Below are 26,194 nucleotides of genomic sequence, written 5' to 3'. Positions count from 1 at the left end.
GTCCTGGGTCCGCCTTTGTGAATTCTTGTTTCCGTCCCAAATTCTCAGCGTGAGTGCATGCAAACCCAGGTCCTTGACCTGCCATACCAGGTTTCAGCTGGGACTAGAATCCTGTTCATTGCTTTTTCAGTTCTGCCTCCCTCCTGATCTTGTGGGGGCTTAGGCAGGCAGTGCTGGAGATGGAAGGGCCTCAAAGCTGAGCTTGATGGCAGTTCTTGAAGAGGACATGGAGGGGCACACAGTTTAGGGCAGGAGGAGGGTCTGGAGGGGAGGTGGAGTCGAATGAAGGGGACAGTGGGAACCACAGGAGGCAATAGAGCGGGGGGAGCCCTGCTGGTGGGACTCCAGCCCTCCCTGTACCTGCCACCCCCAACCAGCAGCTCCCCTTATTTGCTAGCTATTTGGGCTCTTCTAGTGTTACATTTGATAAGAATTCTACTTCTGAAAAAGGACGTGTCTGGAAATCCTGCATTATCTGGCAGCCTCAGACCCGCCCCAGGTCGCACAGGTTGCTGACAGAGCCAGAGCTGGCGTCTTGGGCGGGGTCCCAGTCTCTGGCCTGTGCTCTCATCCTGACTGCTGCTCTGCCCCTCCCCAAGCCCCACACTGTGGGGATTTATTAAGGAGTTGTGACTGAGGTCTTTGGACCTTTCTCCAAACTGGAAAGCAGCCCTGTAGACATTCCTTTAATCAGGGCGTTGGCCAGCTGAGGATGGGGCACCCTGCTAGAGTATGCCAGGGCCCTCTCTGAACTCCTAGGGGAAGGGGCCCCCGATTCTGAATGGGCATATTGTGGTTGGGACAGGCATGGGAAAGATTGGTTTGGGGCATCCAAGTGGCTATTGAATATAATCACGAGAGAAAAATGATGAAGGAGGTGTTGAAATAGGAGGGACAAATGTGGGTGAGGTAGTGAGTACTGGGTGGATAGAGCTGGCTGCCCAGAGCATGCAGGGTGAGGACAGTGGGGGGGGGGGGGGCACAGGCTGAGGACTCCTGGGAGGGGCCCCCTGGGAGCCAAGGGGCCAGGCCGGAACAAAGAGCTGGGTGCAGCCAAACTGATGCCTTTGGCCTGGGGTGTCTCAAGCTGTTGGCAGGGCTACAGTCACCTCAAGGTTTGACATACTGAAACATCTGCTCCCAAGCTCACTGATAGGGCTGCCAGCCACAGGCTGCCTGGGTGTGTCCTCATGATAGAACAGGTAGTAATGACATAAAGGGAGGGAGAAAGAGGGGGGCAAGGAGGGAGGAGGGGCGAGAGAGAGAGAGAGAGAACAAGCACCCAGTATGGAAGCCACAGCCTTTTAATAACCTAATTTCAGAAGTGACATCCTATCATTTCCGCAATACTCTATTTAAATAGAAGTGCATCAGTAAGTCCAGCATACACCAGGGATTGCATAGGGCAAGGATATACCAGGAGGCAAGGATCACTGGATGTCTGGTGGTTATGTTTTTAAATCTCAGAACAGTTAGGAACACCCCTGGAGATACCTCGTCTAGCACATCCTGAGGTGTGGCCTTCAGAATACCAATGGTGAGAAGCTGTGTGTAATGGGGTGCCCTGGTCAGGTCAGCTTGGCAAACACTGCAGGCTACAGTCCCCTCGGGGATTTAGGATGTGCTGAAAGGCTCTGTATAATCCTGTAGCAAGGGGACTCCCTTCATTTAGGCTTTCCCCAAGTTACTTAACTACAGTTCTTGTGTAATACTGTTATTCTGTGAAATACGCTGACACTTGGGTAACCACTGGCTTAGTCCAAGGATGGAGGAGTGCAGCCCAGAGAGGGGAGCAACTGGCCCAGGGTCATTACTCAATGAGCTATTAACAGAGCTAAACTCAAACCTACCATTTCTGTTTTCCCAACCCTCAGCCCAGATCATAGTCAGAAGTAACTCTGGTGACCCTGTAGGGGTGAGCTGAAGCCAGAAGAGCCAGGAAGTGAACTCTGAGTTCTGGAGCTAGAGATGGGCTGCCATAGACCACCCCCCCACCCCGGGATTTTTCCTCTGGGTAGAAAGCCTGGTGTGTGGTCCCAATACTCTGGAAGGGCATAGATCCTGTTCTCCTTGCTGACTTGCCTCCAGCTACAGTATCCAGGGATGCACATCACAGACTTGCCCCCACCCTCCAGTGTCAGGACAGAATAAGAAAACCAGGAAGATACTGAGACATCATCCTGCTGTGCTGCTGGTCCCAGGGGCCAAGTGATGGGACCAACATGGACGTAAGTGTTCATGGGAAAACCTCAGTGCCAGGAAATGGAAGCTAAGACTCCCACGGGCCCAGCACAGTGGCCTCTCCAGTGACCTCTCCATCCTCTCCTCCCACTCCCGACCGTCTCCCTCTTCTGTATCTCTCTCTGGCTGCCTGCCCCAACATGTATCCTGAATACTGCTTCCTAAGGATCTGCGCCCAGTGCTGGGCTTCCACCCAGCCCCTGGGAGATCTGGTGATCCAGTCTCCCCAAGCTGTTTGGAGCCCCTTGATTTACAAGAGTTTGACATCCACAGATCACAACAGACCCATGAGGTGGCCAAGTTGGCATCCTCTCTGTCCCTCCCACCTGCCAAAGTCCTTTCTTTACTCAAGGCTCTACTCAGTGTCACCACTTTTAAAGGAGTACTTTTTCCTGCACCTCCAACCACATCATCCTGTCTACCTGTCTCCACTACTGTAGCACCCAGCCTTGACACCTCATAGGTGCTTGATAATGTGAACGAGGGGTACCTAGGTGACTCAGTGGTTGAGCATTTTCCTTCAGCACAGGGAGTGATTCTGGGGTCCTGGGATCGAGTGCCGCATCAAGTTCTTTACAGGGAGTCTGCTTCTCCCTCTGCCTAGTCTCTGCCTCTCTGCGTCGTTCATGAATAAATACAATCTTTAAAAAAAAAAAAAAAGAAAGCCAGAAAGGAAAGAAAGGAAAGAAAGGAAAGAAAGAAAGAAAGAAAGAAAGAAAGAAAGAAAGAAAGAAAGAAAGAAAGAAAGAAAGAAAAGAAAGAAAAGAAAGAAAGCCAGAGAAGTACTGATCAGTATGTGAGCTCTTACTACCTCCAGCTGGGTTTGCAATGCTGATGAAGATAGCTGATGAGAATGAGAAATACCTTTAGGTCTTTGGTCCATTCAATTGTTTAAGCAAATACCATCAATAGATAAGGCGGCCCACAGACAACTGTGGAAATCTCGCTAAAATGGGGCTAGCCTTAGTTACTCAAGGGAGGTTCCTGGATCAGGAACTGACTCATTATTTATGTGCACTCTGTGGGTAGATATCCTCATGATGGTAGTCACTTTTTTTTTTTTAAGATTTTATTTATTTATTCATGAGAGACCAGAGAGAGAGAGAGAGAGAGAGGCAGAGACACAGGCAGAGGGAGAAGCAGGCTCCATGCAGGGAACCTGATGTGGGACTTGATCCCGGGTCTCCAGGATCACACCCTGGGCTAAAGGCAGGCACTAAACCGCTGAGCCACCCAGGCTGCCCTGATGGTAGTCATCTGATTAGAAAAGGTGATGCAACATTTGCCCCGATTTTATGTGATGTCATCAATGTTACCACCTTGGCCCTGAGGGGCATTTCAGATCAGTGTTAGGCCACTGGGTAGGTTGGTATAGATAATAGGCTGGCCTAGACTTCCTCCCTGGGAACCAAGGTGGAGACTGGGGAGTATTTAATACCTAGAGCCATTCCTGGATTAGTAAGTAACTTAGGCTAAGTGGAACGGTCAATATTTGAGACAACCACTTGACTTTCTAAGGTAGACCTTGATAGTTTATGGAATTTGTCCATCCTGTTGTGTTGAGGACCCTGGCAGATAGGACTGAGGGGAGTTTGCAGGTTGGGTTCATTCTGCTCCTTGAAGTTCTGTGGATAAAATTAATGAAATCCTACAAGTCAAATGGAGTTGGGGGCAGCCCGGGTGGCTCAGCGGTTTGGTGCCTGCCTTCAGCCCAGGATGTGATCCTGGAGACCTGGGATCGAGTCCCATATCGGGCTTCCTGCGTGGAGCCTGCTTCTCCCTCTGCCTGTGTCTCTGCCTCTCTTTCTCTCTGTGTCTCTTATGAATAAATAAAATCTTAAAAAAAAAAAGACAAATGGAGTTGATTTGGGCCAGCCTCTGTCAGTCAAATTAATCAGAGTGACTGATAGAGTAGTATTATCATGGGGAAACTGCCAGAAGTCAAGATGATGCATAAATTTGAAATGGATACTGGTTGGAAGTTATTGCTACGGGTCTCTCACTTTTCTCAAATTGCTGCATGACTTGTGAGCTAAAACCATGTGTGACTGTGTCCTGGACTGTCTTTTCAAGGATCCTTGCAGAGCCAATAGCCTTAGAAGTTAGAGCTAAGTCTCCCTCTGGAGCAAAGTGCAGGTCTTCTTGCAAGCTTGGTAGACAGAGATAGTGTCTGTCTGCCTTTCGAGCAAGGGGCAGGCATGCTTTACTTTCCAATGTAAGAGATTCCAATCCTCTAAGCTCTCTCCCTCTTTTCCTTTCTCTTCTTAATGCAACCCACTGTGCATGCAGGAGTCGTTTGACCCTCTTTTGTCTTGTCCTGGGGGAATTGAGGTCCAGCTGTCTTGCTGCCAAGACAGTGCTGGCACTCTAGCTGCTCCTACTACTGTCCTAAACTCCTTTGTCTCTGAGGAGTGCTGTGTCTTCTGCTAGCATCCATGGAACTGATGTCGGCTAAGTTGTCAGCTTCCAGACAGGGTAAGAGCTCAGACTCTTCCCAGTTCTTGACAAGATGTTCATGTTTCTTTAACACAGTGAATTCTATTTCTTAGAACTTATCCTAAAAGAAACAATAGAAATAAGACTAACTTGGCCATAAATCCTTTTAATATGCTGATGGATTCAGTTTACTAGTACAGTTGATCCTTGAACAACACGGGTTTGGACCACACAGGTCCAGGTGGATTTTTTTTTTAATATAGTACTGTACTGTATTTTCCTTTTTTTCTGATAATTTTCTTAATATTTTCTTTTCTCTAGCTTACTTTATTATAAAAATACAGTATGTAATACATATAACATATGGAAGATGTATTAGTCAACTGTTTATGTTATTGGTAAAGTTTCTGATAACAGTAGGCTGTTAGTAATGAAGGTTTGGGAAGTTAACAGTTATCCATAGATTTTTTTTTTAATTTTTATTTATTTATGATAGTTACAGAGAGAGAGAGAGGCAGAGACACAGGCAGAGGGAGAAGCAGGCTCCATGCACCGGGAGCCCGATGTGGGATTCGATCCCGGGTCTCCAGGATCGCGCCCTGGGCCAAAGGCAGGCGCCAAACCGCTGCGCCACCCAGGGATCCCTATCCATAGATTTTTGACCGTGTAGGGAGTTGGTGCTCATCCCTAACTCTTGCATTATTCAAGGGTCAACCATGCTTTGTTGAGGATTTTTGCATCAATATTCATAAAGGATATTGCTCTGTGGTCTTGTTTTTTTTTGCAATGTCTTTGCCTGGCTTTGATGTTAATGTAATGTTGGACTCGGGATCCCTGGGTGGCTCAGTGGTTTGGTGCCTGCCTTCGGCCCAGGGTGTGATCCTGGATCCTGTTTTTAAAAATGTAAAAATCAGTTGTTGATTTGAAACCTTCTTTATTTTTATTTTCATGTATTTAATTTTAATTTTTTTAAAAGTTAACTCCAAGCCTAATGTGGAGCTTGAATTCATGACCCTGAGATCAAGAGTCACATGCTGTACAGACTGAGCCAGCCAGGTGCCAGCCTTCTCCTCTTCTAGTAAGTGTTTATAGTTATACATTTCCATTTCACATTGCTTTCCTTGCATCCTATAAGTTTGGGTATGTTTTGTTTTTGTTTTCATTTGTTCCAAGACATTTTCTAATTTCCTTGTGATTTTTTTTTAAGATTTTAATTTATTTATTCATGAGAGCACACAGAGAGAGAGAGGGGCAGAGACACAGGCAGAGGGAGAAGCAGGCTCCATGCAGGGAGCCCGATGTGGGACTCGATCCCAGGTCTCCAGGATCAGGCCATGGGCTGAAGGCAGCGCTAAACTGCTGAGCCACCTGGACTGCCCCTTGTGATTTTTTTTGATCCATTGGTTGGTTGTTCAAGAACATGTGGTCTAATTTTCAAATATTTTTGAATTTTCCTTTTGCTATTTATTTCTAGTTTCATTCCAGTGTGAGTAAAAAAGAGATTTCCTGTGATTTCAATCTTTTTTTTTTAATTTTAATTTATTTATGATAGTCACAGAGAGAGAAAGAGAGAGAGGCAGAGACATAGGCAGAGGGAGAAGCAGGCTCCATGAACCAGGAGCCTGATGTGGGATTCGATCCCGGGTTTCCAGGATCGCGCCCTGGGCCAAAGGCAGGCGCCAAACCGCTGTGCCACCCAGAGATCCCTGATTTCAATCTTTAAATATTTATCATGACTTGTTTTGTGGCCTTACATGTGGCCTATCCTGGAATGTCTTTGCTTTTTTCTTGCCGGGCACACTGTGGCTTGGCACCACTCTCCCCTGATACCTCAGATTCTAGCAATAAAGCTGTGGGCTGGCAGAAATGCTCTCTGCAGAGCTGGAGAGACCTGAAAACCTCAAACCCAGTCACCTCTCATTTTAGAGGTGAGAAAACAGGCTCAGAGAGTCAGAAGACTCCACCCATGGGCCATAGGCCCCATACACTGATCCATTGCAACTTATCTTCTGTGGCATCAGCAACAGTCACACAGAAACAAAAACTTCCACCCTAGGTTCAGTCAACAAATGTTTGCTGAGCATCTAAACATTCCAGGCGTGAGTTAAACCCTCAAATGACTCCCTGTGTATAGGGCCCATCTACTCTGAGGCAGAACTGAACATTTTGATTCTAGGCAGTGAGTGAGAGACGTGGATGATCAAATCCTTTCTGGTGTATTAGTGCCTATTTCATAAATGCACTATCTTGTTATCTAAGCTGGCTGCTGTATTAGATTGACTACATGCTCCTTTTAGAAACCACAAACACAAAGGTTGTGGACACTGGAGGCCAGACAGAAAAACTCACTGTATCTGCAGGGCTGGATTCTATGAAAAAAGTAATACAAAAGGGGTTTTTACATGAAGTGAAAAGCCTGCAGCTCAGAAAGGTTAAGGGGGTTAAAGCAGAGCTAGGAAGTTGCAACCAGTTTTTTCACCCCACGTGGCTGTCTGGGAGTACCCCAGCCCTGACATGGGGTTGGTTCATGCATTTCAGCTGCTGGGTCAGGGAAGGAATGAGCTGCCTTCTCTAACTGGGCACAAGAAGGGTAGAACCTGAGGATCCCACTTCCACCTCCAACACAGTGGCTGACTGTGGAGGTTTGAGACTTCAGAGTTGGGGCTCTTTAAAAAAAATATCTATTGATTTGAGAGAGAGATAGGGAGAGCAAGCAGCGGAAGGGCAGAGGGAGAGAGAGAGTCTCAACAGGCTCCCCACTGAGCATGAAGCCCGACACAGGGCTTGATCTCACAACCTTGAGATCACCACCCTAAGATCATGACTTGAGCTGAAACCAAGAGTCGGTGACTCAACCAATTGAGTCACCCAGGCACCCCCAGCACAGGTGGGATTTCTGCTGTGTGGTGCAAGGAACACAGCCCACAGAAGTCCCCTGGTTCATCTAGTCTGTCTCTCACCACTGTCCTGTGACATAAGGCAGAAGAAGGGATATGGTCCCACTTTACAGATGTGGAAGCCAAGGGGCAGAGAGGTGGGCAACCTGCCCTGTCAGTCAGGCTGTCAGTGCTCAATCAGAGAAGCAGAATCAAAAGGGGATACAGATATATTTATATACACAGAAGATACATACATGTGTATATATATATACACACACACATACATATGCATACATATAGATGTATCTGTATATATATAAATATAGAGAGATTCAGTGCAAGGAATTGCCTTACATGATGATGGAGGCTGTTTAGCCAAGCCTAAAATCCACAGAAGGGACAGGCCACCAGGGACGGCAGGCTGGGACTTGCGGGCACAGGCTGATGGTCTGCTTGCTCTATAAATCTCTATTGCTACATCACACCATTGGCTACCATGCCCTCCTCTTTAACACTGCAGATAGAGCCGTGAGTGCCTTTAATTCAACCAAATTAAAGAAGAATTCCAGAAAACCTAGCACCAATGCAGGAAACTCATCCTGAAGATTCTGTTCCTCTAGAGTCACTTCCGGGATGAGAATCTGTATCATGAAGGTCCAACCAGAAGCAGAAACAGTAGGATATATATTAAGAAATTTATTGCAAGGCACTGATTTAAGTGATGGCGGGGGCTGGATGGACAAGTCTGAAATCTGTAAGGTGGTGATCTCAAGGTCGTGAGATCTGAAATCTGTAGGAAGGGCCAACTGGAGCTCTCAGGCATGGGGTGGCGCCGGGGGGGGGGGGGGGGGGGGGGGGGGGGGGGGCGGCGCAGGGAAGCTGCTGTCCACAGGCAGAATTTTGTCTTTGTTGGTGAAGCCTCAGCTCTCCTCCTGAGGGCCTTCTGACTGATTGAATCAGGCCTACCTGGATTATCTAGGATAATCTCACTTGCTCAGTTAGCTGGTTATGGACTTTAATCACATCTACAAAATACCTTCATAGCAACATCCAGATTAGCATCTGACTGAATACCTGGACATTGCAGCCTAGACATGTTGACACATCTAATGGCCATCTCGCCTGCCCACAGCCACTCAGTAGCTCGACTCTGCATCAGCCTCAGCTTCCCCTACTCACACATACACTCCCACCTTTACCCTCAGGTTGCTGACAGTCTAAACAGGAAGAGAGGAATCTCAGGACTGGGGCATCCTATGTGTCTAATTACAAATCAGCCAGCACCTTAAGTGCCTGGGATTTTTTTCCTTTTTTTAAGATTTTACTTATTCATTCATGAGAGACACACACACAACCACATAGAGAAAGGCAGACAACAGGCTGAGGGAGAAGCAGTCTCCATGCTGGGAGCCTGATGTGGGACTCGATCCCGGGACCCCAGGATCACGCCCTGTGCTGAAGGTAGGCGCTAAACCACTGAGCCACCCAGGCATTCCGGATTTTTTTTTTTAATGGGGGTAAAATTCACATGACATAAATTTAGCCATTTTAAAGTATACAATTGAGTGGCATTCTACATTAGCACATTCACAATGTTGTGTAAGCAACACTTCTGTGTAAGCCCAAAAGATTTCATCATCCAGGAAGGAAACTCATACCCACTGGACAGTTATTCTTCAATATACCCTCCCTATCTAGGCATTTTTCTTCCTTTCTTTCTTTTTTTAAAAAATATTTTATTTATTTATTCATGAGAGACACAGAAGGAGAGAGGTAGAGACATAGGCAGAGGGAGAAGCAGGCTCCATGCAGGGAGCCCGATGTGGGACTCGATCCTGGGGCTCCAGGATCATGCCCTGAGCCCAAGGCAGAGGCTCAACTGCTGAGCCACCCAGGCATCTCCCCGTGTCTAGGTGTTTTTAAACCTATGTGGACAGAAATGTTACCAGGATACCACCGGGGAGAACTTGCACATGTAAAGCCTGCTGTACTTGCAGATCTGCTAGGGGCAGAGGTGCCATCCTTGGCAGGCAGGAGCTAAAATCCAGCTACTCTTTCACGACATTGGGGCTGTAGTTGGGTTTGATGGCTTCTGCAAGCTCCTGAGCATACATCTCATATCTGCCGGTCATCTGAAAGCAAAACAGGCAGATTAGGTTTTATACACGCCCCTCATTTACTCACCACCACCTCTTGCCACTAGAGGGCAGCCATGGGCCAGAAATTTGCCGGGAAGGCTAGCGGACAGGGCAGTTTCAGACTAGCATCTGGAGAAATAACTCCCGTGTGATGATGGCTCAGCACTGATACCAGTGGATAGCAAAGATGACAGATGCCGAGATGATTCACACACGCTGATTCCTCTTTTTAGAAGACCTCTGTGACCTGTCATCCCAAAGACGAGACCTGCCCCAAGGCAGAAGGGAGGAGGGTTATCCTGAGGTCTTGCAGAACCCCAGAACAGCGTACAACCCAGAGAGGGAAGTGACCTGCTCCAGGTTCCCAGGCAGCAATGGAGTTTGCTGAGATTTGCACCCTGGTCTTCTGGCTCCGGGTCTGGGAGAGAGTTGGGGCAGGGCTGGAAAACCTATCCGGGTGCTCACACCCAGACATTTCTATCTCTCCTTCCCAAAACCCAACAGGACCTCATGCCCATCACCATAGTTTGTCTGGGGGGTGGCTTTTTGCATTCAGAAAGTTACCAATGAGAAAGCATTGTTTATTGTGTGGAATCCTGCATGAGTCTGAGCTTCAGAGGAAGACACTCATGTGGGAAATGCCTTATTTGTCCGATGAGGATCTGAGACTCAGGAAACATGCTCAGGTAACAGGGAAAGTAGTTTCTCCCAGACACCCTGGGCAAAGTCACGCAGTCATAAGGACATTCATTTGCACATATAAATGGGTTCTGAGTCGGTATAAATACTGCTGGACACTAATGTAACAAACTCCACCTGCATCCAGGATGAGAGGGTATATTTCAGGGGCTTCTAGGCCACGGCTGCCACCACCCCATTCCAGGAGGGCAGGCACTTACATTCTTCCCATGGCCCCTGGTGTCACATGTATTAGGTTTCAAAGGCCACTTGAGGCCTTCCAGTACAGCTTCCTGTTTTACAAATGGGCATACTAGGGCCCCGGAGCAGAAAGGTCTTGCTTAGGGTGACTGAGAAAGGCACTAGCAGAGCTAGGCCTAGATTCCATTTCTCTGCGTGACCCATTTCCCTCTCCTGTCAAGGCCTAGACCATGGGGCCAGGCCACAGGCAGAGCCAGACACCCACATTTATCTTGTGATAAGTGCAAATGCCTGGAAAGGAAAAAAAGGATTAGAGAAGCCAATCCACTCTATTCTCTGGACAAATGAAATTGAGATTAATTTGTTTGAAGGCGCCCAGAATCTAAATCAGACAAGAGGAGAATTTATTAAGGTCTTCCGCCTTGGCATCATTTGACCCAGTGGCTCCTCCCTTGCACACCAGCCCTGGGAGGAAGAGACCTGGCCCTCTGCTCAGCTTGGAGCCTCATCTGGCTGCTCCTGAGAGCAAACCCAGTGGCTGTGGTTTCCAGCTCTGGGAGCAGAATGGGGGCCCAAAGGGAAGAGCGGGGCAACAGCAGGGGACTTGGGGACCCACCTTGAAGTTCCAGATGTCATTCACCTGCCGGCAGAGGTTCAGGTCGAGCTCAGCCACCAGCAGCCCGTCCTTGTTGCGGGAGAGCCCAGGAGTGCGACTGCTGTCAGGGGCCGCCACGTAGCTCGAGCCATAAAAGTAGCCAAAGTCCCGGTGAGCTTTGAAGAAGTGAAAGTAATCCCCTGTGAGCTTGTACAGGCACATGGTGGACTCTGCAGAGGGGTAGGCATAGTGTCTGTGCCCCCCCACACACACACAAAGGACATGCTTCCCTCCTCAGGCCTGAGGCTGCAAAGTCACCCTCACAGCCCTCACCGCTGCCCCTGGGAACTGTTAAAGGTCACCCCTGTATAAGTGTTAGCCCTTATTTCCAACATTAGCCACCCTCAGCCCAAGGGAGTCACATAGCTCTCCAGAGCTTCTTGTGTGTCTGCTTCCTGTGGTGGCCCAACATGGTGAGCTACAGGCTCTACTTTCACTTGCCTCACCAGCTGTGTCTGTCGTACTTTCCTTCCACGCCTGGGTCCCCTCACAAGTCAAGTGGCACTAAGAGCTACACCATAGGCGAGTAAGGAGCAGGTGGGCACAGTGCAGGGCCTAGCAGGGGCTTGGGCACAGCAGCCACCCAGTGGACCTCATTCCCCTGCCTTTCTGCATCTCTGTCTGTAGGGAGCTAACTGGGATTGGAGACTGGACATTTGGGGCCTCACGTGAGGGGATCCGGAACCTTTTTGTTTTATTTTTTAAAGATTTTATTTATTTATTCATGAGACACACAGAGAAAGGCAGAGACATAGACAGAGTAAAAAGCAGGCTCCCTGCAGGGAGCCTGATGTAGGACTCAATCCCAGGACCCCGGGATCACAACCTGAGCCAAAGGCAGACGCTCAGCCACTGAGCCACCCAGGTGCCCCTGGAACCCTCTTAGAAAGTGCTTTTCTGGAAAACAGACCTGCTCAGTCCTCTCTGCCTTTCTAGGGGACACTCTAAGCTAACTCCGAGACCTCCCTCCCACATTCCCAGCCGGAGTTGGGACCAGTGAGTGGGGGATTCCTAGCAGAGGTGAGGTGGTACCTGCCTTCAGATCAAAACAAGCTGTGAGGGCAGCCCCGGTGGCGGTGGTGCAGCGGTTTAGCGCTGCCTGCAGCCTGGGGTGTGATCCTGGAGACCCAGGATCGAGTCCCACATCGGGCTCCCTGCATGGAGCCTGTTTCTCCCTCCGCCTGTGTCTCTGCCTCTCTCTTTGCTCTCTCTGAATGAATGAATAAATAAATCTTAAAAAAAAAAAAAAAAACAAACAAGCTGTGAATTCGAGGAACCCAAGGCAGTCCACACCAATGTTCTGGGACATTTGTGCAGCTTGGGATGGGTGTGGTGGCAGGTGAACAAGGACAAAGGAAGAGAGAGATGTGTGGGGTGAGTAAAGTACCCCCGCTTTCAAAGAGTGCACAAAGGAGTTCCCATGTCTTCTAGGACCATTCTCTTACCAGTCCCAGGGGAGGGATGGAGTCTAACCCTAAGCCTTTTCATCCTTAATTGGGGAATGAGGTGGGCACAAGCCCAGGACCCAGCCATAGTCAGGAGAGAAGTGCGCCCCTCCAACAGCACCCCACACGTGCAGAAACAGTCTGTGGGGCTGACCTTGCCCCCTGCCCGGAGGAGGCAGACAGATAATGGCACAGTGAGGCCCTCTCCTCTGCAGCAGCCAATCACGGAAATTCCTAGAACATACCTTTCTTCCCATCTCCAGAGGTAAACTCATTGGGAAAGTGCTCCTGTGAAAGAAAACCGAGGTAAGGTAAACCTATAGGTGGCACTACCACCGCGTCCACCGCAAAGTCAGGCTGAGGAGGACTGAAGGAAGAAACAGTTAAAGGGAGAAAAAGAATGGCCTGTACTGGCCGGGCAATCAACAAGTACTTATGAAATGTCCCTGCTGAGCACTGGGCCAACGCAGGCGGCCAGCAGGGAATTTGACAGGCAAGGTAAAAACCTGGACTTCGTCTCTGGGGAGTTGATAATCTGCCTAGAGGGAAGAAAAAGACTGTGCAGAGTGGTTCTCAGGGCTGCGGCAGGCAGCTGAGGTCTGTCTGCCTGGGAAATAAAGCCCCAACTTAGGGTCTCTGGAGGGACGAACGGGGGTGCTCACACACTGCTTTTAGTCTGTTCCCCAAAGCCTAATGGAAACTACCTCAAATTGTGACGGTGTGACACAGGCTAATGAAAGCACTGTGTTTCTTCATGTTATCAGAAATTGGGCCAACTTATTGTATATAAACCTTGGCTATCTCAGCCTGAGCAGATGCTCTGATTAGAGTTTGACATCCGATTAATAAGAATGAGGAAGAGTATTATTACATAATGAACGTACTGTGTTTGGTAGTCAAGACTGCTTAGTGCACGGGGTCAATGGGGAAAAATACGAAACAGGAGACTTGGTGGTGACAGGGTGACAGCCTTTCAAAAGGGTTTCAGCCACAGACCAAAACAGACCAAAACAGAAGAGAAACATAGTACTACCTTTAAAAGTAACAGATGAAGCCAGTCTCCCCTCTTCTAGAACCCTAGGGTTTGTGGCACGCACACAGAGAGGGAACAGAGGGAAGAGGTGTAATGTGTCCCCACCGGGGCCAGCAGGCAGTTGCTTCCCTTGTGTCCTTTGCTGGTCAAAGAGGCCAGGCCCCCCTCTGGGCAGGTAGCTTTCCTAGCAGCTCTGTCCCATCCCCAGCACACCTGGTTGACCAAGCCCAGCCAGACTGCTGGGACTTACCTGGCCTACACGGTTGATGGCACAAGTAAAGCAGTGATTCGCAATGGCTGCGTTTCTGGCCTCAACTGGCCACAGGGACTCGCTGTGAGAGAGAAAAGAGAGGAACCAGGTGGCTGACTTCCCGGCCAGACTGGGTGGGTGCTTGGCCCTGAGCTCCACCCAGGCTGTCGGCCTTCTCAGGTCTGCGGTGGAGATGGCCGGGGAGACTGTGGCTGCAGGTGTCCCAAACCCACAAGCAGGCCAACTTGTCCCATGCTTAAGCCCAAGCAGCCTTTTGGGGCCAGGCCTGCTGCAGGCCGAAGCAGTGCTGAACTACAGTTTCCATTTCTGAAACTTCCTTAAAGGGATATTGTAAAGACTGACCATTGACGTGAAGCTTCTAGAGGGGGCTATGAGGCAGAAGCACCCTAACTGCTAGTTCTCTCTCCTTCCCTCCTCTTGGGTCAGGTGAGGAACTTATATTCCGGGCTGGGCAGAGCCTCACCTGGCAAATGTAAGAAGGAAGCTGCAGGCCTAGGGGCTCATGCACCCATGAAGGCTCAAGCTGCTGCCTAATTCCTACCCTGCTCTGTTGACTTGTAAAGCAGTCTCCAGAGGGAGAGATTTCAGGTCAAGCCAACAGAGTAAACCTGAAAGGAATTTAGGTAACTGGAAGGGGTAACTGGATTCTGTAGCAGATGTCGCCTCCCTTGAGCCGGTCCCCATCCCAGTGCCTTCTTATTTTCCTCCTTTGAACCCTGAGACTCTAAGCAGGGGCTCCTTGATCCTCTTACTGGCCCAGGAAGGAGGCACCACATGGGCACAGCTGAGCTGCGGGACTTCCTCACTTCGGTGCCCACATACGTGGGACATGATGGGAAATCTTGCCCCAACTGAAGACCCTGTCCTTCTCCAGCCCACTAACTACAATGTGCCACGGAATCCAGGGGACCTTCTTGGTGCTAATTATCTCTTGTCTGAGGAACAACATCATTAAGATTCTGGATTGACAGGTGTAATGCCCACTTAGAAATACTGAGTGACTGCGAGAAAAATGCCCTAGAATCTTCCTTCCTGTCAGTGTGCACCTGGTTTAAACCGGGAGTAGGTGGAGGGAGTGGGTGCTTGTCACAAGCCTAATTCTCAGGAGGATTCATGAATCTGGGGGGAAAAAAATCACAAGCTTGATTGAGGGGACTCATTTTGCTGCTTTTTTCGCCCCAGCTGCTAAGCCAAGCTGACAAAACTTTTAAGAAAGGATTTTTATAGAAACACACCCGTAAATGACATTTTCAGGAATTAAATAGACAGTTGCAGGATGAGTGCCATAAAACATCTTTCTTGAAATTCTCCTGGGAGGGTATGTTGCGTAGGACTCAAACCCACAGCTGGCAATAAAACTTGGGCTCTCAAAACAAGCAAGGGAAAGGAAGCTGGAGGTTCATGAGAGCCCAGCGTGTGCGGGAATCACGGAGAGCCCACTGGGACATGGGGCCATCTGCGTTATTCCCACTGTGGCTACACTAGCCCCTAAAAATAATCACAGTGGGAAGGAGACATGCATCAATGGGATGGAATCTCCACTCTCCTATTAACACACATACATGGCAGAAATCTTCAAGCACACAGGCTGCATGGCACCGTCAGGACGGTTCAGTTCATCAAAAAACACTTCAAGTCTATTGTATGCTTAGAACTGTGGGACCTCAAAATGAGCGAGGACACCCTACCAACCCACAGAGCACATGTAATGAGAGGACAGGACATGCCAGAGAAGGAATGGATGGTTCCAGAAGCCATTGCTTGTGTGCAGCTGGTGGGGATTTGCCTGGCCTTGTGCTGAAAAACAGTCTCCATCAATTCCACAAATAATCATTTATCATTTTAAGAAAATCACTCAGAAATCCCACCAACCTAATAAACCATCTGTTGTAATTTTTCCACACTCCACACCCATCCTTGGCAAAATATGTTTACAGAGTTCTGACCACAGCCTGGAAATATCTTTCTTTGTTCACAGGCTTTTGTCATGATGCTGAATTATCTTCGTAATGACTTTTCAGTGTGTTGTGGCCTAACATGGAAGAGATGGGCTGAAATTTACCTAACCCTGACATTTCTCTCGCCTCTAGCTCTTTTATTATTATGAATAAAGCTGCCAGAAACATCTTCACGCATACAGCCTTCTCCTCCTCTTTTAGATACTCTGTCAGGTAAAGTTCTAAGAGTATAATTATCTGGTCAAAGGGTGTGAACATTTTGGGAGCTCATGAAACATACTGCTTTCCAAAGGACCTGTTATCATTTTAACTGCCAGCCTCACCACACCCTTGAAAGGCATGAGTTGAATGATTGTTGGTTGAGGAAGGAAAATCAATAATTTTTAATAAGCCTAATAGGCTGCTGAAGACACAAGCAGTTATGTGCATATTACACTGAGGTGCTTCTGTTTGCTTAATTGGGGCTGATAAAAGCCCGACAGAATAAGGTCAGGGAGGCGGCCATCTGAGTTCGCAGCTTTGCCTGCCCTGGCCCAGGAGCCAGTTCAGGCAGAGATGCTCAGGACACTGGCTTCAGGTTCCTCAAGGGACCCCTGCAGGTAGATGGCGCTTGCTGAATGCCTTACACATGGCCTGCAGGAGGAAGCTGCCCCACGGAGGTGGCCTGGAAGTTCTACCCAGGTCCGGATGCTAGATGACCAGTAATTACCCTACGTCACAGCTGCCTTTGGACTCTGTCATAGTAACCAAGCTGCCATGAGGCCCCAGGGAGACTCTTTGGGGATGAAGAATGTCGAAGAGGAAATTTTCCCCTTTTGCTCAACAGTGCCCCTCCTCCATACAGATAGGAAATTTAGGCGCATGGAGGGGGCAGCTGACCTGAGGTGGCCCCACTAGGTTTGCATTCTGGCTCACTGAGGAACCTGCTGTGCAAATCAGAATGCTGTGGGGATGTCGCTCTTGAGAAGGGGGCACCGTGCTTAAAAGAAAAGGTAAAGTAAATGTCACATTCTGACCTTCAGAAAAAATTCAACTGAAATTTAGTTAAAAGAGAAGAGTGACAGGTGTAGGCCAGCAGAGAACTCAAAGCTGCCCACTGGAACTGCCCCAGCTGCCCCCCAAAGAAGGACCAGGGATTCTCCCCCACCACCAGCATCCCACTGCTAGGGCACTGGCCACCAGGAGTGAAAGCCAGCAGAACCTCCTTATCCAGGAATCCTGCCTTGGAGGAAGTGAGTTGGGAAGAAAGATATTTGCACATAAATTCCTACAGCTCTGGTACTTGTTAATGATGTAAAACTGGAAACCACCCAAATACTCAGCCTTTGGGGAAGAGAGAAGCAGCGGAAGTGCAGTCATGCTGGATCATCTTAGCTCCCAGCCATTATTAAATGAAGGGCCCCAGGGGTCTTGCACAGGAGCCCAGGGACTGCCAGGGCCCATCCCACTGCCTTCATCAGAATAGATTTATCTGTTTCAGGATGAAGCTAACACCTAAATGCATGTTGGGTGTTATAACACTGCTGGTTAAAAACAAATTCCAGAGCCACTTGGCTGATCTCTTAAGGACCTTCTCAGCTTTGATTCCCTCATTTGCTCCTTCTATCATCAAGGCATCTGTCCTCCATGTGCTGGATGTTGCAGACAAGAGGCTTAGGAATCTGCAGTCCCCCTATCAGGGAAACAGTGACTGTGACAGGGTAGGGGGCTAATGCTGGCCAGGCACCTACTATGCTTTGGACACTTTAGAAGAGGAGCTCTTTGGAATCCTGACAATTATGGCATTAGTGGAGGGGGACTGTTATCATCTCAGTGTCCAGAATAACAGCAAAGAAATGGCATTTTATAGCAGAGTAGCTCTTTGGGGGGGGGGGGGGTCTTAACTGATGTTGAGTTTTGGTTTTTTTTTCCCACAGAAAACTTGGTTAAATATATGACACACAATCCCATGTCTCAGATTTGTTAGACAACCTCGTGGCCGCACTTGCCTGCTATAGTTTACTAAACCCAGCTCTGAACCCTGCAGCTTGGCCATAGGCAGAAGATAGTGAGGTCCCAAGAACCCTCCCAGATCCTGCCTATTGAGACACCTGAGTGCTCCGATAGTGGCTGACGGGTTGAAGATGATCTCAGCTCCGTTGATGCTGTACATGAGCCAGTTGAGAGGGTGGTGACGCCCATAGCAAATGTTCACTGCAATCTTCCCAAACTGAGTCTGGAACACCGGGTGTCCAAGGTTTCCCTCCATGTAGTAAGTTGACTGAAAAACAAAGGGCCATATATGAAAATCTCTGAGCTGTATGATTTCTCTTTCCTTAGACCTGACAGAAAAAATAAAATATTTTTTTTTTTAATTTTTTTTTATTTATTTTATGATAGTCATCAGAGAGAGAGAGAGGCAGAGACACAGGCAGAGGGAGAAGCAGGCTCCATGCACCGGGAGCCCGATGTGGGATTCGATCCTGGGTCTCCAGGTCGCGCCCTGGGCCAAAGGCAGGCGCCAAACCGCTGCGCCACCCAGGGATCCCAGAAAAAATAAAATATTGCCAGTACCCCCAAAAGTAACAATCTTGGCTATGACTCTAAATTCCAAAACTTCAATATGTTAAAAAAAAAAAGAAAAATTTAAGAAACCAGACACAATAACTATAAGCCAACAGTTGGGAAATCACCATGGCTGAAGCATTTACCCAAAATTTCTTTCATGGCATGTCCAAAAAATCCCCAAAGCAATTTCCCACAGTATTTTAAGAATAAACTTTGGTTAGGTTTCAGTCATGGTACAACTAATGGTTAAGGTTTGGTCAATGTTAACACGAGTTAGTTAGTCAATGTCTTTACCAACCACATGTTCCTGTGAAGAATGTCGGAGCTGCAGGGACTGAAAACTCATCCAGAGCAACCCTTGCTTGCCAGGGGAACATCACGGCTTTGGTGGCTATGTGACTCGTTCAGCTGATGAGGGCTAATTTTTTTTTTAAGATTTTTTTTAATTTTTTTTATTTATGATAGTCACAGAGAGAGAGAGAGAGGCAGAGACACAGGCAGAGGGAGAAGCAGGCTCCATGCACCGGGAGCCTGACGTGGGATTCGATCCCGGGTCTCCAGGATCGCGCCCTGGGCCAAAGGCAGGCGCTAAACCGCTGTGCCACCCAGGGATCCCAAGATTTTAATTTATTTATTCATGAGAGGCACAGAGAGAGAGAGGCAGAGACACAGGCAGAGGGAGAATCAGGCTTCCCATGATGAGCTTGATGGAGGACTTGATCCCAGGATGCTGGGACCATGACCTGAGTCAAAGGCAGATGCTCAACCACTGAGCTACCCAGGTGCCCCTGATGAAGGCTAATCTGAGACTAGAACTCACACCCTGAAAGTGTTCTCCACAGAGCTCCCTGGGCATCCTGCCTAGGACTAGGGATGTCCCTTCAGGGCAGATAGATGGGACATAGTCCTACTATGTCTGCCTCTCTGTCTGCCCCCCTCGGGGTGCTCGCTTTGGGATATTTTCATGGATGGCCCTGGCTTGGGGGGTGGGTAGCTAGAGGGCTCGTTGAGGTCCCAAATGGATTTACTCCCAGAACATTTTGCCTCCTCCCATTAATTTCAGAATTTGTTAGGGTCAGACAGCAACCAGGATGTGTACATGTGGTGGACACTGGACTAGATCCTGGTGTGTTGAGACAAGCCCTTCACTATCTGCTGGGAGCTAAAGATTAATCCCAGGGTAAACAGGTGATGAGCACATCTTCCCCCTCCTCCCCACCCCCCTCCAGCTGTCACTAAGAAACACTAGGGTTGTTTTGTTTTGTTTTTTTCTCCCTAGGGAACGTCATCTAGCTCTGTAGATGCCTCCTTGTTTTCCTGACAAGACTGAGAGTATGGCTGGTACCTCCACAATCAGGGAGAGTAGCAAAGGACTGGGGATATCACATTCTGAACAACTGTATTTATTGCAGATCAAGTTAAGGTTTCCTATCTTAGGTATTAGGTGGAGTTTACTTCTCTCCTTCAAACGTCCACCCCTCTTCATCCAACCCACTCATGCCTTGGCATTAACTAATCAGAATAGCTCTTGACTTATACCTTGATCATGGGCACAAAGCTTTACCTGATTACATTTACCCCTGCTATCCAACACATTGACATGGCTAAAACCTCATGTGACTTACGAACAAAGATTCCCACTTCCCAAACGAGGGATAGACCATGACGGGTGACAAGCTTAGAGTCTGAAAGGAGCTGCAGGAATCATTTCATGTTTGTGCACAATTTATTTTGGTTTAATCTATATACTACTAACCTCAAAGATGAATTTCAGAAAGCCAAGTCAGGTTATATTAAAAAAAGAAATATCCCCCTGTGCTTGGTGTTTGGGACTCACCTGGGAATCCCATCTGAATCCCATCTGTCTATGTGATACATGACAATGGCAGGATACCCCAGAGCACTACAGCCACACTGTGTTCCAGTGTTGTGTGATGAGACACAATCCAGCATAGAATTTCCCTCACAGAAAGATCTGCAGGCATGTGTGGACAGAAGGGCCAGCAAGCTGAGCTAGTTTTCGTAGGGCCAGCTCACCTCATTGAAGTCACCCACTCTGGGGATGTGGTTTTTCCTGGTCTTTCCCAGGACTGCTCCAGAATTGGAGATTACCACGGCTGTGTTCCACAAAATGTCCCCATGCTCCCTATCTCGTTCCAGGATGGGGGATACCACCACCATGTCATGCTTCTTTGCCAGCTGGAAAAATAATGGAATATAGCAGAGTCATACTTTTAAATCAATGGTCATAGTTTTTTTTTTAATTGAAGAATTAAATGATCCTACTAAATAATTAGACTTAGTTCAGAGCTACCTATCATTTGTATTTGTTCTCTGGAAGACTGAATGCCAGTGTTGTCCGGATCCCCAAGCTTAGCCAAGTAAGAATAATTGTCATCCTTGTGCACTACTGGTGGAAATGTAAACTGGTGCAACAGCTGAAAATAGTATGGCAGTTTCTCAAAAACTTAAAACTAGAACTACCGTATGATCTAGAAGTCCCACTTCTAGGTATGTATCTGGAAGAACACCTTGAAGAGATAAGTGGACACCAGCGATCATAGCAATACTGTTCATAAGAGCCAAAAAATAGAAGCAACCTAAAAATCCACTGATGGAGAAATGGATAAATAAAGTGTGGTATATCTGGGGTATCTGGCTGGCTCAGTTGGTAGAGCATGTGACTCTTGATCTCAGGGTTGTAAGTTCAAGCCCCCATATTGGGTGCAGAGATTACTTAAAAGTAAAATCTTTTAAAAACTAAAACTAAAAATAAATAATAATAATAAACAAAAAAATAAAATAAAAATAAAATAAAAACTAAAAATAAAATCTTAAAAAAGATGTGGTATATCCATACAATGGAATATTACTCAGTATTAAAAAGGAAGGAAATCTTGCCATCACATGGATGACATGGATATCATCCTTGACATGAGTGAACCTTGGGGACGTTATACTACATGAAATAGGGCAGTCACAAAAAGACAAATACTGAATGAGTCCACTTATGTGAGGTATCTAAAGTAGTCAAATTCATTGAAACAGGAAGTAGAATATTGGTTGCCAGTAGCTGGGGGTGAATGGAGAATTGTTTAATGGGTACAGATTTACAAGATGAAAAGGTTCTGGAGATCTGTTTCACAACAATGTGAATGTACTTAACACCACTGAATTATATACTTATAAATGGCTGAGATGGTAAATTTTATGTGTTACTACAATAAAAAAAAGAACATTCATCATACTTCTCATCATACCAACCAAGCCAAACCAAATTCTTTGATGCTGACTTCCTTTTGTCTCAAATAAGAACATTACGGAACTGGTGATCATCAGGACAAGCAGCTCCAGAGGGTCATTTTTCCTCAACTCTAACTAGCCTGTCACTATCTCTGGCCCTACTGATGGATGGATAGAGGAAAGGCACAATGGGAAGAAGATGATGTTCCAAGCCATGTAAGGGATGTAAGGAACATCACAGGCCCTGGGCCCCTCTCTATGAGACAGGTAACCTCTGGCACCACATCCCCACTCCCTCTTTTCTCTTCCTTTGGCCATGGTTCAAATCTGTCATCTACAGTCACCACTTAACCAGTCCCCTCCTCCTTTATCCACAGCACAGAATCAACAACCTGGTAGATGACAGATTTTTTTTTCTTACAGTGTGAGACCACTGATGTTTGGAACTACACTAAGTTTTGATCGAATCACTGTGATTACAGTTCTGCTCAAAAAAATCCCTAAATATATATATAAAATCTGAAATGGGACATGGAGAAGTGAAAAAAGTGCTTTGTTAAGAATAAGGATAAGGCATAATTTGTAACCTCTTTGTTGTTATGAGTTGGGGTTTTTTTTGTGTGATACCTACTTTATTAGGATAAAATTCAAATGGTATAAAATTCATCTTTTTAAAGTATGCTGTTCAGGTCAGTGCTGATGGGTGAGGGGGAAAATATAGTGTACTGCTGGGTAGTTTTCAGTACATCCACAGAGTTGTGCAACCATGACCACAATCCAATTTTAGAACATTTTCATCACCCTCGAATGGAAACCCCATACCCATTAGCAGCAACTCCCCAACCCCTCTCCCTGTCCAGCCCCTAGCAATTACATCTTTCTGCCTCTATTCATTTACCTATTCTGGACATTTCATATCCATGGGGTCATACAACATTATATGGTTTTAATAAAGAAAAATAAAGACTCATCTCTGTGCTGATGAGACTGGCCACACAGAGAAGCTTACATAATGCAGGGCACTAGCAGAGGTCTGGACAAGAAATCAATCTCATCCCTGGTCCCCAAGGGCCACTTCTGCCACTTGCCGGTTGCAGAACCTACCATTAGAGGTCACCCCCCTCCCTAGGCTGCAGCTCCTTCACCTGAAAGAGCCATTAAGAGCCCTCCTGGCTCTGAAATTCTATGATTTTAAATGAAAGTACACTATAAAAAGGGCAGCAAATAGTCTTATCTAATCTCATCTGGCAAAACAAGCACCAAATGGGTGCATTTTCCATGGTGAAGGGCCACACCCAGCAGCTGGGGCCGTGCTCTGTGACCTGTACATGTTTGGCAGCTGCTGTCATAGGAGCAGTTAATGTCCTACCTTCTGACAGAATCTGGTGGTGGGTCCGTCCTCGGCTGACTCAGCAAATTCCGTCCAAGGAAGCTTCTCTCTTGTACAGAAAGCAAAGGGCATAGCTGTGAAGAGGAGAGAGTCAGAATCACATTCAACATTCATGGCCTCTGAGGAGGTGCTCCTTGGCAGGAGCTAGAGTCTCCACAAGATAACAAGGCTCCCGAGTGTCTCAGCCTGGCTACTGTGTCCTGTGTCCTTAAATATGGGTGCCAGGCAGACTCTAACCTTCTAGGCTTCATAGCAAAACAGAGGGCTGCCCCAAACTTCTTTACTACAGTCTTAAAAATAATTGAAACAGTTCAGGGACTTGAACAGGTATCCTGCATAATCATTTCATATTCACAACAGCTGAAAGATGGAAGTAACCCAAGTGTCCATCGATTTATGATTGGATAAACCCAATGTGGTATGTATCCATACAATGGAATATTATTCAGCCTTATACTGAATCTTAGCCTTAAACAGAAGACAGATGTTATAATATGGGTGAGGCTCGAAGACAAATGCTATAGGATTCCACTTATATGTGGGTACTTAGGATAGCTAGATTCATAGAAAGAGAAATTAGAATGGTGGTTGCCAGGGGCTGGGCGGGAGAGTACTAAGTTTCAGTTTGGGAAGAGGAAAAAATTCTGGAGATGGATGATTGTGATGGTTGCAAAACAGTGTGAATGTGCTTAATGCCACTGACCTGTATAAAAATGGCTAAAATGGTAGAGTTATCTTATGTATATTTTACTGCAGATTCCAAACTGCTGGCCAATCTGTGGGTTGGTACAAGCACAGCCAAGACTCCCTGGGGAAAGCATGAGGGCCACTGAGGATGGCACTGGGTACCCTGAGCACATCACCATAGAAATGTTCCCCCTCATGAGGAGAGAGAAAAGAAAAGCCACTCACTTAATGAACTCCCATAAGGAGTCTGAGAACCGCTGGATGATGGACTGAATGTTCCCCAAGGATAAATGCATTATTCCCATGTTCTCTGGCTAGATGCCATCAGGGGGCTAATTAAATAAGAAATTTCATTAAATTCATAAACTGATTTTTGTTTGCTTTTTTATTTTTCAAACAGCAGGTACCTACATATGTAGTAACAGTTCACAGAACATTACACATACCAGGTTCAAGATGATGCTTGCTTTTGTGGGGGAGGATGGGGGCTATAATGGAGGTAGGCACAGGGATTTTTGGCTACATGTGTTCCATTCCTCCCCAGCCTACTCTCTAGTGTCCACAGGTCTGATGTTGTGAACTGGCACCACTTCTCATCCCCACTGGATGTACCACGGTTTTAATCCATATACTATATATATATACTAGATTATCACCTGTGGGTGAAGCACCTTGCCACATGGTCACTGGCCTTTCTGGGTTCATCCTTGAAGCAATCTTGTTCCTACTCTTTGCCCATTTCCTAGTGGGCTGTTTGGTTTTTTCTTCTTGCTTTGGAGTACTGAATTCTTTATTTGGACCAATTCTGTACACTCTTTAGACCTTTCTCCTTCCAATGACCTAAGTCCATTTCTTTCAGGAGGATTAACCTCCTGGAAGTTTCCAGATGCTTGCTATGGTTCACATCACTCAGAACTGAGTAACCCGCAGGGAGGGTTTGGAGGAAGCAGTGTGATGTGAATGGCAAGTGTCTTAAGTGGGGGCAGGGCCTGTTTGGGGCTACTAATTGTAGCCAGCCTTTCCCAAACATGGGTCATGGGCCCAGTAATAGGCAGCTGGTCCCCATATCTTTCTGAAATAGGGGAGACTCTCTTCATTTCACAGAGAAGGAAGATGAAAAAAATCAGTCTCCCAATTCCTTTCAGTTGTAGGATGGCTGGTTCTAAGATGGCGCCAGTGTGAAGAGGCTACCAATGGTACCACCACCACCTTGGCCACCACAGTTCTGCCAGCAACAGCCCCAGGAGCCTTGGTACCAGGCTCAAGACTCTCCAGGCTTGCCTTCAGGAAAGAGGGATGAACTATTTTAAGGAAGTCAACAAAAAAAGCTGTTAATGACAAAAAAGATCCTTAATGACCATTTATTCTCAGCTTTCAGCACATTAGGAAAGACTCATGTACCCAAGAGAATAAAACCTCCCTTTCTGACTTCATTTCAGGTTGCTAAACCCTCCAAGTTTCTCTATTTCCATTTTAATGGCTTCTTTTCCTATTTACCTAACCACTGTAAACAAACTTTCCAAAGAAGAATGTGGAATGGAGGTTGGGGGAGGCTGGCTGCAAAGTCCAACTACAGCTTTCCGATTAGAGGGGAAGAGGATTCTCTATTTATTGAACCAACACTCCAGGAGTCAAGCTTTAAATTTAGACCTAGCCCAGCCCTCAGGAGCTGCTAGCCTAGATGGGGGGACTGAATTATAACCTTGAGTGGCTGCACAGTATCAGAGTGCTCAGTTTTATGCAGGGGAGTTCCCAGGGTCCCCCAAAGAAGGGGATGTCTGTGCTAGGTCTTAATGGATGAGTGAGAGCTTTCCAGATCCAAAAAAAGGAAGAAGTTGCTTAAACCACCATAAACATTTTGTCTGTCATGTAGCAGGGACTGTTCATTAACGATAAAACATTTAAAGATAAAACCGAGCCTGAGTGGTTCAATCGGTCAAGTGTCAGCCTCTGGATTTCAGCTCACGTTATGATCTCAGGGTTGTGGGATGGAGCCCTGTGTCAGGCTTCCCACTCAATGGAGAGTCTGTTTGAGATTCTCTCTCTCTCTCCATACCTCCCCTTGCTTGTGCACACTCTCTCAAGTAAATAATTTTTTTAAAGACAAAACAGGGGTGGGGGGAATGGATACACAAAATGTGGTCTATCCATACAGTAAAATATTATGCAGCCTTAAAAAGGAAAGGCATTCTGAGATATGCCACAGCAGGATGGACCTTGAAAACATTATCCTAAAATGAAATAACCCAGTCACAAAAAGATAAATACTATATGATTCCACTTACATGAGGTTCCTAGAGTAATCAAATTCAGAGACAGAAAGTAGAATAGAGCTTATCAGAGGTGTAGGATAAAGGGGTATTTATTAATTGAGTACAGATTTTTTGCTGGA

The 26,194-nt window shown here is 47.0% G+C and overlaps 1 protein-coding gene across 3 annotated transcripts in view; it reads right to left on the bottom strand.

Moving 5' to 3' along the window:
- Window positions 1–9,044: 9,044 nt before the first annotated feature.
- The window catches only part of UPB1 (beta-ureidopropionase 1), a 32,041-nt gene continuing 14,891 nt past the window's right edge, over window positions 9,045–26,194 (bottom strand). For all 3 annotated transcript variants that reach the window (XM_038575791.1, XM_038575790.1, XM_038575789.1), the window contains 7 exons: window positions 23,095–23,189; window positions 20,520–20,681; window positions 18,026–18,195; window positions 13,957–14,038; window positions 12,919–12,961; window positions 11,190–11,344; window positions 9,045–9,688 (listed from right to left, as the gene is read on the bottom strand). In XM_038575791.1, the coding sequence (XP_038431719.1) occupies window positions 9,605–9,688; window positions 11,190–11,344; window positions 12,919–12,961; window positions 13,957–14,038; window positions 18,026–18,195; window positions 20,520–20,681; window positions 23,095–23,189 (791 nt within the window). In that variant the 3' untranslated portion in view covers window positions 9,045–9,604. The remainder of the gene's footprint in view (window positions 9,689–11,189; window positions 11,345–12,918; window positions 12,962–13,956; window positions 14,039–18,025; window positions 18,196–20,519; window positions 20,682–23,094; window positions 23,190–26,194) is intronic.

This window comes from Canis lupus, chromosome 26 (assembly GCF_011100685.1).
Source record: "Canis lupus familiaris isolate Mischka breed German Shepherd chromosome 26, alternate assembly UU_Cfam_GSD_1.0, whole genome shotgun sequence".
NCBI lineage: Eukaryota > Metazoa > Chordata > Mammalia > Carnivora > Canidae > Canis > Canis lupus.
This window is presented reverse-complemented; position numbering and strand designations above follow the sequence as displayed.